The sequence below is a fragment of the Anabrus simplex genome, chromosome 1 (genome assembly GCF_040414725.1).
Source record: "Anabrus simplex isolate iqAnaSimp1 chromosome 1, ASM4041472v1, whole genome shotgun sequence".
In the NCBI taxonomy this organism is placed as follows: domain Eukaryota; kingdom Metazoa; phylum Arthropoda; class Insecta; order Orthoptera; family Tettigoniidae; genus Anabrus; species Anabrus simplex.
In genome coordinates, this window is record NC_090265.1 from 1,180,996,226 (window position 1) to 1,181,011,463 (window position 15,238).

The following is a 15,238-nucleotide window of genomic DNA, read 5'->3' on the forward strand; positions in this document are numbered from 1 at the left end:
TATTCAGTTCATATCCAACTCAGGTCAATTATGTACCAGTAATGTAATAAGTTGATATATTTCGTTTGAGTATCCATCCGATACCAGGTCATGAAAGGCCAGTTGAGGCGATATATATTTGTACGCTAATTTAAATAACGATGATATAAAAGGGAGCAGTAAACTCCCAAACTGAAGTGTGTTCTCAGGAAACTCGTGTCGTTTATTGGAGCAGTTTCAATTCATAAATTTCAGTGCAAGAGTGCTAAGAGTTACCTTATGTAATAATTACCGTATTTGACATTTCAAAATGAAAGATAAAGTTGCGTCAATCATTTAAGCAATATTGCACACCTGTGGTGTCAGCAATCAATTTCAAATTAATTAATCCTTTTAATTGATGTGGCCTGGTAAGAGTAATTAGTTAAGAGATTTATGGAGAATTGTTGCTTATGGCGTAACCTAACTATTGACTTTTGTTCTATAATTTGAGTAGATTTAATGATTTAGTTGTCCACTTAACCTTTTGGAATTTAACTAATTTCACAATTATAATAGATTCAAGTACGGTAGTTTAAATTTAGTCTGACCCATTTTCATATAGTGGCAATAGTACCCGTAGTATCGAATTCCCTTATATACCAACTTATAAAGAACTGATGGCGTCCCAAGCAGATGAGAGTCTCCAAGCGGTAAGTATATTTTATTACAGAGCGCCGTGGCGGAACCCTAGACCATGTTACCGCTGATTCAATGTTTCTAAGGGTACAATACATACCAATAATAGACGAAGAGCAGCAGCGCAGGAGCGTACGTAACCCAGAGGAGCATCCGCCAGTCCTTGACCGCCCAAGCGACGGCACCTAGTGAGGCCTCGCCCAGAGCGTAGAACAGACTCACAATCATTCCTCCCAGCACTCGTTTCTCAGGTCCCACTAGCTCCATACCTGTAACATGATCGTTACTTTGTTAGTAGCTCTTGTACCCGTCGTTGACGGGTTTATTTTGTACGAATGAAGAGTCCGGAGTAAAAGCAGAGTGGTTCTAGACTCCACAAATTATTGAATGATTATATAATAAAAATACAGAGAGAGACAGCTAAAAGTTACCGCACTATGTAGAGGACATCTGGGAACAGACTGCCCGCAATCCATTGCTAGACTCACCGGTAACCTGTAACAGAGTAGGCGGGCGTTCAGCTTAATTACGATAGGCCTAAATTATTAGTCAAGCCGGCCCTGCGCTGTAGGGCAGCGTACCTGCCTCGTACCCGTAGGCCTCGCGTTCTATTACCGGCCAGGTCAGGGAATTTTTACCTGAATCTGAGGGCTGGTTCGAGGGCCACTTAGCCTATGTGATAACAATTGAGGAGTTATCGGACAGTGAGATAGCGACCCCGGTCTAGAAAGCCAAGAATAACGGCCAAAAGGACTCGTCGTGCTGACCACACGATACATCGTAATCTGCAGGCCTCCGAGCTGAGCAGCGGTCACTTGGAAGACCAAGGCCCTTCGGGGTTGTTGTGCTATGGGGTTTGGTTTTCTAAGGTATTAGTTAATATTGAATAAAGGTGAAAACTAATATAGGTCGTGGCTATCATAAAAGCAACTATTGAAAACGATGACAATCGTTTCGTTCTCGATACAAACATGGCATCGGCATAAAATACTCCGAAACACGCATATCTCTGCCTCTGAAATTTCACGTATCAGTCGTCTGATTTCATTCTCCAGAGCTTCAAGGAAGATGGATTTTTCTTGAACGCGATTTGTTTTAAATTTCTCCGCAAATAAAAATCACAGACTCTTAAATCTGGGAAACGTTCGATGTCACCTGGTTCATACTTCACATGAACATGCGTGCAGTCTATTGACAAATTTATATTAATCTCGGTACCTCTCGCTTTTGATTCAATTCATTATTTATTGATGTTAATCTTACCTTAAACATGTTTTCTATTTTGGGTAGCTTTCCACTGATACAGTATAAGTTCCCTCATGGCGTGCATGCATGTCAACAGGTTTAATGGAAACTATTTGCTTTCTTTTCTCGGCGGGTATGCTGACCCTGCGGCTATTAATTCTCGATTCTTGATTGGCTACTATCACCTGGGCATGATTGCTCACGTCATCAGCAACTTTCACGCTGATTGGTACCGATAATGTATCCTTCCGCTGTACTCTATCTTTTGATTGGCTATTCTTTGTAATTTATTATTTTAGCTTTCTTGAATTATTTATGTGATGTTATCACCAATAGTCCTTCAGGGCCTTTTTAAAGATTACTTTGAATGTTTTTTCAGTCTTTTGTTATTCTCTCTAGTAATTTAATTGTTAGCTTTCCAGCGCTATTTTTCATGCGCCGTCTCCAGAACTTTCTATTCCCCTACATAACGCCATTCCTGGCTCGCTGACACACATTCATCAGCGGCTCTCAGCTGCAATCACTCACAAGTCAGTACAGATCCCTGTGTAACTACATTTTCTTGAACGTAATATTGAGAAAATGCACTCCCTAATCGAACTCGAAAGAGCCGGAGGGACATTAAGTTCTCAATAAACGTTGGCAAACTTCCCCGAAATTTCCACTGGTCTAGTGTGGAGAGAATCTCATATCGCCAGGTAGTATCATAAACTTTCTTCAGGCCAAAAATCACGGCGACTAGGTTTTCTTTCCGGATGTATTCGACAGAAAGTCTGGATTGCGCGCTAGATCAATTAACCAGTGGCAGAAATCCACTTTTGACTACTACTCATCACAAAGCTTGGTAGCTGCAGTCGCGTAAGTGCGGCCAGTATCCAGTATTTAGGAGACAATAGGTTCGAATCCAGACTGTTGGCAGCCATGAAGATGGTTTTCTGTAGTTTCCAATTTTCACACCAGGCAAATGCTGCGGCTGTACCTTGATTAAGGCCACGGTCGCTTCCTTCCCGATCCTCGTCATAAGACCTATCTTGTTTCGGTGCGACTCAAAAAAAGGGTAATCAGCTGGTGAGAGACACTGCACCCGTTGAATATGATAAAGATGCATTCCCCTTCATGCGGTGTCCTACGTACGGTCCAAGTTGGTACACCAACGGCACGTGTGATACCACGCGTACTGCCCCCGGGATCATGTCTACCATTGCCCGGATATCTTCTTCCGCGTCTAGGATTGCACGTGGCCATTCAGGCCAGTGTGATGTAACACAACCAGTATCGCGAACACGCTGTACTAAGTAAGTATCTTTGCTGGATTCGGCACCCATCTGTTGGGAAACCTTTCCCGATATATTCGCGGAGAGCGACCCGTATTCTGTTGTGCCTCATCATACGCCAGCAGTATATCAGGGTATTCGTGGTTTTCATACACTGGCATTATTCAAATACTACTACTAGGTAACTCGCGTACGACTAGTACGGATGATAATTCACCTCTCTGCCAGCTGTTATTCAGGTGAAGGTCAGACAGGCAGCACATAACTTTAGTCCGGTTTCATGGAGGGGGCGTGAACACATCTAACTATATCCCTGTCGCTAGAAACAGCAGAGGACGGAAATGGCACGTGATACGTCTAGTGCTGCCTCCGAACTGCTTACGTTGAATGTTCTTCCACAGTGCGATTTCATTATCATGGATTTTTGGGAGAACTACTCGCCGTACGCAGAAACACCCCGGACATCATTTTGTTATAATGCATAACATACTTATTTCCTGTTGCTCCTCCTGGAACATAGGGCTTCGTGAAAGACTTCCATCTGTTCCTGTTGTTGGCTAACATCTATACTTCTTTCCAGGTCTTTCCCACTGCTAGACATTCCTCTTCGATTGCCCTTTTCCACCTCTCCTTCGGACGTCCGCACTTTCTAGCACCTTCCGGGTTTCAATCGAGCACTCTCTTTTGAATGGCTCCAGCGGGCTTCCTTAAAGTCTTTCCCATCCAACGCCATTTTCTCTCCCTTATCTGTATCTCAATTGGCTGCTGATTAGTTTCTTCCCATAGCTCTTCATTTGAAATATCGCCCGGCCACCTTCCATTGATGATATGTCTTAGACAGCGTTTCACGAAGACTTGCAGTTGTTTAGTCGTCTTCTGGGCAACTTTCTACGTTTCACAGATTCAAATCAGAACAGACTTAACACTTGTATTAAGTAGTAGCTTAGTCTTTCTAGAAATCTTATTTCTCCATATACAGTAGGATACAATTGAACAAAAGCACCATTTGCTTTCCTTGATACGACTCTTAATATTTTTTCTCCTCCAGCTGTAGTAACCATACTCCCAACATATACGAAGGAGTCTACTTGTTGTATCACTTTATCATCTATAGACAATTTATCATCAATCTTGAAATTGACCGTCATCTCCTTGGCCTTATTAATATTTTATTATGTCCAGCTTCCTCTGCCTCCGCCTTCAACCGCTTAATCTTCTCTTCCATATCTCTGAGTCGTTGTGCCAGTAGGCAACGTCATCTGCAAAAATAAGGTCTTCTAACCTATCTTGTAAGCCCCACTGGAACCCCGTTTCCGACCTCGAAACACTATCCTCAGCACACTATCCAACACAAGTAGAAAAAGCGTCGGAGAAAAATTCAGCCCTGCTGAACTCCCGAGGTCACATCTATTCGCTCAGTAAGATCTCCCATATGCAGAACCTGACATTTATAACCCTCGCACAAAGAGCACTAGGAACATTTTGCAATACGCAAAAACGGTTGGCTGGACACCCCTATTATGGTGCGGGATGAAAAGAGGTGTGAAAACCGGTCTAGAAGACAGCAAAGCGCGACCTTCACACCAGTTGCTACCAAGCAGTGGGATTGAAAGCAAGTTAAGATGTCCGTGTGTCTAAAGGTCAATATCGCGCAATTATCCCCTACAGTTTTGCTCGTGGATTAACTGTTGACCAGTGCCTGGAGGAAATGATTCCTGTGCTGGGGAAAGACTGTCCACACCGGACAACAATTTTCCGCTGGTACAAAGAAATCCAGAGCGGACGTTTTGGGCTTGAAGACGATCCTCGTTCTGGGCGACCGTCTGAATCAGTGACTGAGGAAAACATTGAAGCTGTGAGGAAAATGTTGCAGCAAGAGAGGCGGTTGACATACCGGCAGGTAGAAGAGACCCTCCACATCCCTGTACCAGCTATTCATTTAATTCTTCATGACCATCTCCATGTTTGCAGGGTGCTCCATTCAATTTCAAAGGAACAAAGGACACATCGAGTGGAATGGTGCCGAAAAATGCTAAAACAGATTGAAAATGGGACTTCGCGTAACGTCAGTAGCATCGATACAGGTGCCGAAACTTGGCTTTATTATTACGATGTCCCAACAAAATCCCAGAACAAGGTGTGGCTGTTTGAATATGAGGGTACTCCTGTGACTATGCGAAAGTCGAGGTCAGTGAAGAAAAGGATGATTGCAGTATTCTTCACTAAACGGGGTATCCTGACTCGGGTTGTGCTAGAAACACAAAGGACATTTACTGCGAAGTGGTACAGTGAGACTTGTCTGCCTCAAGTCATCCAGACTCTCAAGCAGCTCCGTCCAAGGTCACGGCTCAACACTTGGCTCTTGCACCACGACAATGCTCCAGCACATCGTGCTAACGCAACAATGGATTTTCTTGCCAGATCAGGGTTGACTGTGCTTGATCATCCTCCATACAGTCCTGATCTTGCCCCATGTGACTTCGCACTCTTCCCAGAAGTGAAGATGAAGCTGAAAGGGCTGCGTTTTGCATCCGACGAGGAGCTTCTGGTAGCAAGCGATCAAGAGTGTGAAAATGTAACCGAAGAAAAGTGGCAGAGTTGGTTCAGCGACTGGTTCGACGTATGGAGAAGTGTATTGAGTGTGGTGGAAATTATTTTGAAAACGTCTAAAGCGTTCACTCACATTGCAAAACTTTCCCAGTGCCCTTTGTACATATCCTTTATAAGATTCAGTATATTTCGTGGTAGACCATATTCTTCAAGTGTTTGCCACATAACTCTTCTTTCTACAGAGTCAAAGGCCTTCTTAAAATCAATGAAGGTCAATTAGAGGGTGTTCTGCCATTCTGTACTTTGTCCCAAGATAATTCTCAGTGTGTTTTTGAGATCGACACAGCTGTGGTGTTTACAAAAACCAGCCTGTGCCCTTCTACGACGCAATTTCACAACATCCTTCACCCGCTCTAAAATGATCCTTGAATGCACCATACTTGGTACCAACAACAATGGAATTCGCCTCCAATTATCACACTTAATAATATCCCCTTTCCATGGTACCTTAACAATCAGGCCTTTCTTTCATTCAGCTGGTAGATTTCCTTCATTCCAGTTCCTTTAAAACAGAGGCTGCAATAATATTGCCGGTCTCAATACCTGCTTTAAATATTTCTGGCGCGATATCATCCATACCTGGTGCCTTCCTAGTTCTTATCCGTTTCAAGGCCTTCTCTACTTCTGAACAGGTTGGAGGATGTAAATTTATTCCTGGGTCACTATCTACTGGTTCCGTTTGTTGGTTACCATTCTCTTCTATATCTCTATTTTTATTGACCAACTCTGAGAAATGTTCCTTCCATCTCTGTATCTCTTCTTCCGGGGTGGTCAGTAGTTTACCTCTCTTGTTTTCAACGGGTTTATTCCTGATAAATCCTCTCCTTCACTGTGATACTACACAATTCCTTAGCATCTCCCCTTGCTGATGCCTCTTCTGCCATTCATGCTTGTTCATCTACCAACTGTATGTTATCCTTCCCTACGCTTTTCTTCACACTCCTATCAGCTTCCACATATTCCTTTTGTGCTGCGGCTTTCTGTTGTCTTGTTTTAAACATATTAATCTTTGCCTTAACTAGCTTCCTAGCCTCTATTTTTACCAAGTACCATCAGACATCCATTCCTTCTTGAGATAATTGTGAAATCCAAGTACCTTCCCACAAACTTCTATATATGTGTCCTTAATTTTCTTCCATGATAATTCAACATCCATCATAAGTTCTAGTTCAACAGCAAGAGATTCAACGCGGATTCTTAATTCTCTCTGGAATTCTTTCCTTTTGCGTTCATCTTGCAATTTACCTAAATCAAATTTCTTGTTTCGCCTTTCGAATTTCCTTTCACTTGCTACAATTTTCATTCTAAATTCTGCAACTACCAAGTGATGATCACTTCCAATATCTGCCCCTCTTTTATTTAATCTATTCATCTACCCAAACATCAGTCAATGATCTTCTAAACGTTCTACTCATGGCGATGTAGTCTACCTGGTTTTCTGTAAAATGATCTGGTGAGACCCATGTAATCTTTTAGGATTGTTTATGAGGGAATAAAGTGCCATTCGCTACCAAATAATGGCTAACACAGACATCAAGGAAAAGGTCCCAATTTTCGTTACAGTCACCATTTCCATGCACTGTATGATGGCCGGTTGGACATCTCTAAATACCACGAGGAAAACATTTTCCTCGCTAAACCACACACATTTTACAACGCGATTTGCGCGTATTTCAGCTCTTACTGACCTAGGGCATCGTGTGTTCGTGGCTGCCTAGTATGTGGTCATCACCCACATGCTCTAGTGAGTGTGAAAATGACCTGTCAATCTGTGACGGTGCGGGGTTTGTAAGATTGTGCGGTTTTATAATTATTCGAGCGTAAGGTTGGGGTATGCGCTCCGGGACGTGAAATATGGTATAATGATCATTCAACTGCACAACATGATTGAGAATAAAAAATATCATATTGATTAACCTTTGTTGGTTTTCATTAACATATGAACATTGATCTGGCGTTAATTTCATCCAGGGTGAATAAAATTGTTTATAGCTTAGACTATAGTTTCTTATTCCCCGATTTTATATACCGATTTTCACTATATTCTGTTGACCCGTTTTCTCGTAGCTCGGCGTCGATATGGACTTAGCAACAAAAATACAAATTCATGAATATCTGTCTTATCATATCTGGTACGGTAAAAATGTATAAGACATAAATGGTCGGAAATTTAATTCTATAAAACTTTGATTATGTAGTATTTATTGATACGACCAATAATAATATAAATATTTGAGAATTTAATTTTAGGCCTTCCCCTAAGCTATCATTTTATTCAGCGTAAATAAAATGATTTACAGCCTAGATTGTAGTGGCTCATTCTCCGACTTTGTATACCAGTTTTCAATGAGATAGGACCACTGATGACGTAAATATTTAAGAATTGGATGTTAGGCCTTCCCCTAAACTACCATTTCACTCAGCGTAATTACAATTATTTATAGCCTAGATTGTAGCGACTTATTCCCCAACTTTGCATGCCAATTTTCATTAAATTCTCTTTAGCTGTTTTCTAGTGATGCGTGTACATACATACAGACAGACAGACAGACAGACAGACAGACAGACAGACAGACAGACAGACAGACAGACAGACAGACAGACAGACAGACAGACAGACATAAATTACGGAAAAGTAAACAGTACATTTCCTAGTTACTGTGGACATGACCGATACAGAAATAGGGCCTACCATTCTTTTCAAATTCCGAGCAATGTACAGACAAAACTCTTATTATATATATAGATATTCTCATTCCCTAAAATTGTGATTTAATAGCATTATGTAGATGGTGGGACGTAGAATTTACTCTGTGTATATGAGCCTGACGTTGAATAAGAAGGATATAACCGGTACTCGCCGAATGACCATGCTCGTGAGTGGAATCTCTTGCAATCCGTTGACACTAGCCGAGGTTTAATTGAAAACAAAACATTTCACTTCGAACCACTTACATCCACGAACGGTTATAATATATAATATAAAACACACACACATATATATGTGAAATTTGTCTACTAGTCAGCAAATATAAGCATTGATCAGGTACCAAAGAAGAAATGCTTTCCCCATTATATTATTGTGACATTAAAATGTAAGTCTGAAATTGAATTTTCATTACATCAGTGCTTGTGCGTGGTTCAGACTTAAGGTTAGTCAAAGTCAGCGCGTTAGGTCACTTTTCTATCCAGCTCAGGGATCTGCGCACCACATGGCGAGTTGCATTTGCTTAGACAATGTGACAATATGCCTTTGCTGGCGAGATGTAGTGTTTACAGTGCAGTATGTCTTCTAATATGGGCTAGAATAAATTTTTTACTTTCATTGACCTGTCTCAGTCTCATCCTTGGCTTTGACAATATGAAAGTGACCGAGGTATGAGCGATGGTACGACGGCTGTTTTTTCCAACCTCCGATGGGCTATAAAATAAAGACGCATAGACATAAAAAATGATTTTATTACTAAAGGTTTAGTAGTTTCATACTTATTTTTCTACATAATTGCCAAAACCTTTTAGGCTTTTTTCGTACCATGACACCAGCTTTGCGATGCCCATTGCAAAGAAGTCTGCCGCCAGTGAGGTAAAGTGCGTCTGGACAGCCTCCTGAAGTTCTTCGTTGGTGGCGAAGCGTTGTCGGTCCAACCATGCCTTCAAACTCATCAACACGCTCAACCGTGCATATGGTAGCGACAGACTTTCGTCGTTGCCCACCGTCGTCATGGATGTCTGTTCGCCCTTCTTTATTTTTCCGACACCATTCCTGTACACTACCACCACTCATACAGTTTTCATCATACCATACTACTACACACATTCTGCGATGGATTTCGGAAACGCTACATCCTTCTGCTTGCAGAAAACGTATCACAGTTTGCAGCTCACAATTGGTGGGTGTATCAGTCTTAGCGGCCATGTTCAATTGTCCGTAGTTTGGCTATGACTGGCGTATTGGAGCCGACAGTGGCAGAGGTTGCGGAGGGGATGTTGCGTGATCGCACCATGCCCAGATCTGGCTCTCGACTATTTCTTGTTTACTTACATGCATGATCGGAGGTTGAAGAAAAAAAAAAAACAACCCTCGTAGTAATACCATTCCTTGTACAGCCAGTCCCTCTTATGAATGGTATGACAATATCGCTCATAGGATCGGTTTGTGCATGCATTTCAGTGAGCTTGGCAGAATGATATGTAATAGCAACGTCTGACTCGGCGAAGAAAGCAACGGAAAACTACCTCACCCCTCATTTCATCAATCAATCAATCAATCAATCAATCAATCAATCAATCAATCAATCAATCAATCAATCAATCAATCAATCAATCAATCAATCAATCAATCAATCAATCAATCAATACTGATCTGCATTTAGGGCAGTCACCCAGTTGGAAATTTATTGAACGTTTCCCTTGGTAAGTTATTCCAGTCCCTAACTCCCCTTCCTATAAACTAATATTTGCCCCAATTTGTCCTCTTGAATTCCACCTTTATCTTCATATTGTGATCTTTCGTACTTTTAAAGACACCATTCTTATTCGTCTAATGTCATTCCACGCCATCTCTCCGCTGACAGCTCGGAACATACCACTTAGTCGAGCAGCTCGTCTCCTTTCTCCCAAGTCTTCCCAGCACAAACTTTGCAACATTTTTGTACCGCTACTCTTTTGTCGGCGATCACCCAGAACAAATCGAGCTGCTTTCCTTTGCTTTTTTTTTTTTTTCCAGTTCTTCAATCAAGCAATCCTGGGGAGGGTTCCATACACTGGAACCATACTATATTTGGGGTCTTAACAGAGACTTGTATGCCCTCTCCTTTACATCCTTACTCGAACCCTAAATACCCTCATAACCATGTGTAGAGATATGTACCCTTCATTTACAATCCCATTTATGGGATTGCCTGATCAGTGACGCCTAGGCTATCTATGACAGTTGACAAAAGTCTAGCCCCTGCGATGTAACAATGGCTCCACGCCGAATACTTCCGAATGAAACCGAGAGTTATCGAGATGTAAGTGTGGCTCTAACGCCGAACGCCTACGAACGGACCCGAGAGTTACCGATTGTAAGTTACTCTTCCTATTACGGCGGTCAGTTCCAATTGTTTAAATTCTCACTCGTACAGGCTACAGTGACAAATATCACAAAAAGCAGACTCAAATACAGGCAAGAAAGGTTAAAATGACAAATATCTTAAAAAACAGGCTCAAACACAGGCAAGAATTTTAAAAATGACAAATATCACAAAATGCAGGCTCAAACACGGGCAAGAAATATTAAGATGACCATACATGCATACCTGGTGTGTTTGACGATGCTGCTTCCTGGGCTTCTAGTTTTTCACCTCGGTGTCCACGGTTTGATCACAAAAGTTTATTTCGATAGTTTGTACACGTAATATTTTTATTATAATACTGCCAATTACAGTGGGCCTGGGCCCTACACAAAACACACTTTTTAATAACAATCCACGCTACACACTACAATATTACACTATATACACAAGACTGGGGACAGTCAATTTCCCTGAAGTAAGGAAACAGCGATATTAGTACCTCTGTGCCGTCAGGTTTCCTCATAGTTGAGCACTTATTTTCCTTTTTCCATTTAGTGGAAAACAATCTCCTCTGTCACACTATGCATTTTTTGCTTGCCAGAGGTACCGATTTGTCTCTCCTCAAGGGTTCGCGGCTTCCATTACAACGAACAGCAGCTAGGGTCGCTTTTAGTGATGCCATATGGCGTTTAAGAACTATGATTTTATTTTCTGATCTTATTTCTCTAATTAACTGAATAAACTCTTCGGTTAGCTTCTCTTTTTTTTTCAGTATCCAAAGCTAGAGCAGATTGCTTATTTCCCTTCTTCGTGAGCTCTTTTATAATATTGTCCTTCTCAGTGGCACAGTGTTCATCTGTATGAACGAATAAATCGCCATAATCATCATACAGCGAACTGGACACTTCATTCTGGCTGATTCTGAGCAAGCAGATGCTATGGATATATTTGTACATATTCCATTTTATGGCGGAATCAACACAGATGCAGTTGTACTGATGAATGCAGGCACTACATTCCTCGCAGAATAACTTGCACTTGTAGTTACAAACATTTTCTTGCACGATATAGTTCTCCTTGATATCGGAAGATGAAAGAATTATCCATCCATTTGCTTCTTTAATTATCAAGCCTGAATTTTCCTGCAAACCTGATTTGTGTCTGCTCCTGAGATCTTTAAGTTTACTCGTCAGTTTGTCTTTCGTAAGTATCACCAACCGATCAAACAACTTATCTCTGACAAAGGTCATCAAAGCATAAATTGCTTTATCTAGCCGCGTGACATTTTTACCGTGTAAATATATATATATTTTAGTGTCCTGTGCATTCTTTCGATGTGCATATTTGTGTTCAGACCACCGTTTATTCTGTAACAATAAGTCCATGACTTCACATTTTCAGAAAACGTTCCCGAAAACATATGGCAAATTCAATTGTATCAGGATCCTCATTCAGTTGTTTTATTTCACCTGGAACCATGATTTCAGAAGCTGTGCTGTCTCTTTACAGAATTAAGATCCTTAAAAAGTTTGTATACTTCAACCTGCTTCTTCTTTCCTTTTGCTTTTGAAATGTTCTTCCTCCAAGCCCTGTCTACATGCCAGGACCAGAAGAGTCGCATTTCTGGTTGCTCCATTATCGAAATCCAGGCGTGAGGAAAGATTCTGCCATATCAGACATAAAAACTTTAGGAGTTAACTTTCCAACCTCTTCTCTTACACACAAAGGACATATTGATCACTTGTATTAGATATGAGAAAACCGCATTGGAAACCCTGTCTCATATCGTCTAGAACAAGAAGCGTGGTCAGTTCGAAACAATAATATAATTCATTCCATGAGTCCCATCGATAGAAATACAGTCGCTTTCATACTTTTTCAACATTTCCGCTGCGCACTGTTCATGATAATTAACACAAAATCACTTGCCATTAATCCTGGGTGTTTTTTATTCACTGTGTCTTGGGGTTTATATTACAGAACACATGGATTGTCACTAGAATTTACTTCATTTACCGTCATTATTGTGCCTCACGGACGAGGAAGACAAGTTGAAGCAGTGTTCAATGTTGTACAAGTTTTTCTTTGTTAAGAGGTGAATCCGATCTATAGAGTCTGAAAGTAATTCGCGGACCTTGTCTAGTACGGCATCAAACGAAATTTTGTTGGCGATGTCTGTAGCCAGGCTTCTTTTTTTCCAATTCTGTTAGACTCAGGTGAGCTACATCATGTTCATGTCCTGCATGTGTTGGTATACAATCAACTCTACAGGTTCCATCCTCAAACTCAAGTACCTGCATACCTGAAGGTCAATTGCCATTTATTTTGTTGCTTTCTTGTGTTTTAATATGTCTAATTCCTGTAATTTCAGAAGATTAATGTCCTGAACGATGGTACGTATAGTAATGTCTAGTATCATTGTCATGGGAACCCCTGTCACATATCGTCTAGAACAAGAAGTGTGGTCAGTTCGAAACCATAATTATTCATTCCATGAGTCCCATCGATACAAATACAGTCGCTTCCATACTTCTTCCTCGCTGCGGATCAGCCCAAAAATTCCGGACGCGATTCTCGACAGGACCAGTGTCGTCTTGCTACACATCCTGGAACAGATTTAATGTATCAAGAAATTTTCTAATGTCCAACTATGCAGTGTAAGATAGTGAGATCGAATGTTGCAGAAACCGGTAGGGATTTTCTGGTTTTTGTCAGTTCTGAGAACAATGTGCTGATCTATCCCTTGTACTTACAGAATGTATCAGAGTTATCTAATAAGTTAGTCTTTACAGTTTCTTCAGTGATGATGATAATCACGGTGCGAACCACGCTTTTTAACATATTTAACCAAGGCTTTCTTTTCGGTTTCTTCCTTCCACTGAAGAAAATCTTGCAATGTAGGAAACTTATTACGTTCCAGCTTAACGGAAATACAATGTTCGAAGTGTTCATGAAAACTTTCCTTCACAGCGGTTGTAAAACTTCACAATGCACACTGCAACCTCTTCTCGTGAAATTGACGTTCAGGTTGTTTAAAAATGTACTGGTTATTGAACTGTTTGTCGCAAATTTCACACTTATAAGCATATGTTTTCTTGCTGTTTTTAAGGGGAGCTTTATCACCTAACTTGTCTGGATGTACTTTTGACACGTATTTCCTAAGATTTTTTGTTATAATCGTAGCTGTTTCCACATTCCGAACAGATATATGATTTTGGCATTTTTAAACTGATAGTACGAACCGTATAACTTACGACACATATATCACCTGTTAAAGATTATTCCTTCTACCACTACAAACCAATTAAGAAAGACGCCAGGCAGCACACTAAACGCCAGCTGGAATTCCAGAGGGAGGCGGGTAATTTACTTCCACCCCCAGGCAAGTCTACGCTCGAAACATTACGAAACAAGCCGAAGTACGGAGTGCATTCGATAACTCTCGGGTCCATTGGGAAGTATTCGGCGTGGAGCCATACTTAGATCGCAGGGGCTAAACGTAGACTCTTGTTGACAGTTGCTGGTGGAGCTGCGGAGGATCAAACCAGCCTACGACTGAATACGCAACATACAACACAATCTGACAATCCGCCAGCTCGCTCGAAACGACCCAGCTCGTCGGCAATGAACTGCATGCCTCTGCTCAGGAAGTACCGAATTAAGTCACGTCTATTTTTCACTTCTTGTACTTACCTTTTCAGGTCGCTACACTTCGACTTCCATTTATTAATAATATTACATTTCAGATGCTCCAGGCTACGTATTAGAAAGGTGAAAATAGTATTTTGTTCATTGCTTTAACAAACTATTTCTGAGCATGAAAGATAGGCTATGTAAATATTTCCCCCAAAACAACACTGCTACAAAATGTTGTGACAACATATCATCACTTAGAAGTGTGTTAGTACATACAGTCTGATACCTACAAAGCACGAAGGCTGATGTATACATCCCGACTCCAAACACAGGTTCCAAGAATTCCATGACCACGAAGAATATATAATCTCCAGAGAAAGATCGGACCAGCCCGAAAATTCCGGACGCGATTGTCGACAGGACCAGTGTTGTCTTGCGACCCATCCTGGAACAGATTGAATGAATCAAGAGATTTTCTAATGTCCGGCTATGGAGTGTAAGATCGAATGCTGCAAAAACCAGTAGGGATTTTCTGGTTTTTGTGACTTCTGGGAACAATGTGCTGATCAATCCCCTGTACTTACAGAATGCACCAGAATTATCTGATAAGTTAGTCTTTGCAGTTTCTTCAGTGATGATGATGATGATGTATGTGTATGTTGGGTATTCAGCCCGAAGGCTGGTTTGATCCTCCACAGCTCTGCCAACAGCTGCCATAAACAGCCTAGGCGTCACTGAAGAGGCATACTAGGGAAATGA

General features: G+C 41.2%; 1 protein-coding gene across 1 annotated transcript in view; it reads right to left on the reverse strand.

Moving 5' to 3' along the window:
* The window catches only part of LOC136858171 (solute carrier family 22 member 2), a 509,914-nt gene that overhangs the window by 58,787 nt on the left and 435,889 nt on the right, over positions 1-15,238 (reverse strand). The window contains exons 15-16 of the mRNA XM_067137526.2: positions 14,770-14,924; positions 758-926 (exon numbers count right to left, since the gene is read on the reverse strand). Of these exons, the coding sequence (XP_066993627.2) occupies positions 758-926; positions 14,770-14,924 (324 nt within the window). The remainder of the gene's footprint in view (positions 1-757; positions 927-14,769; positions 14,925-15,238) is intronic.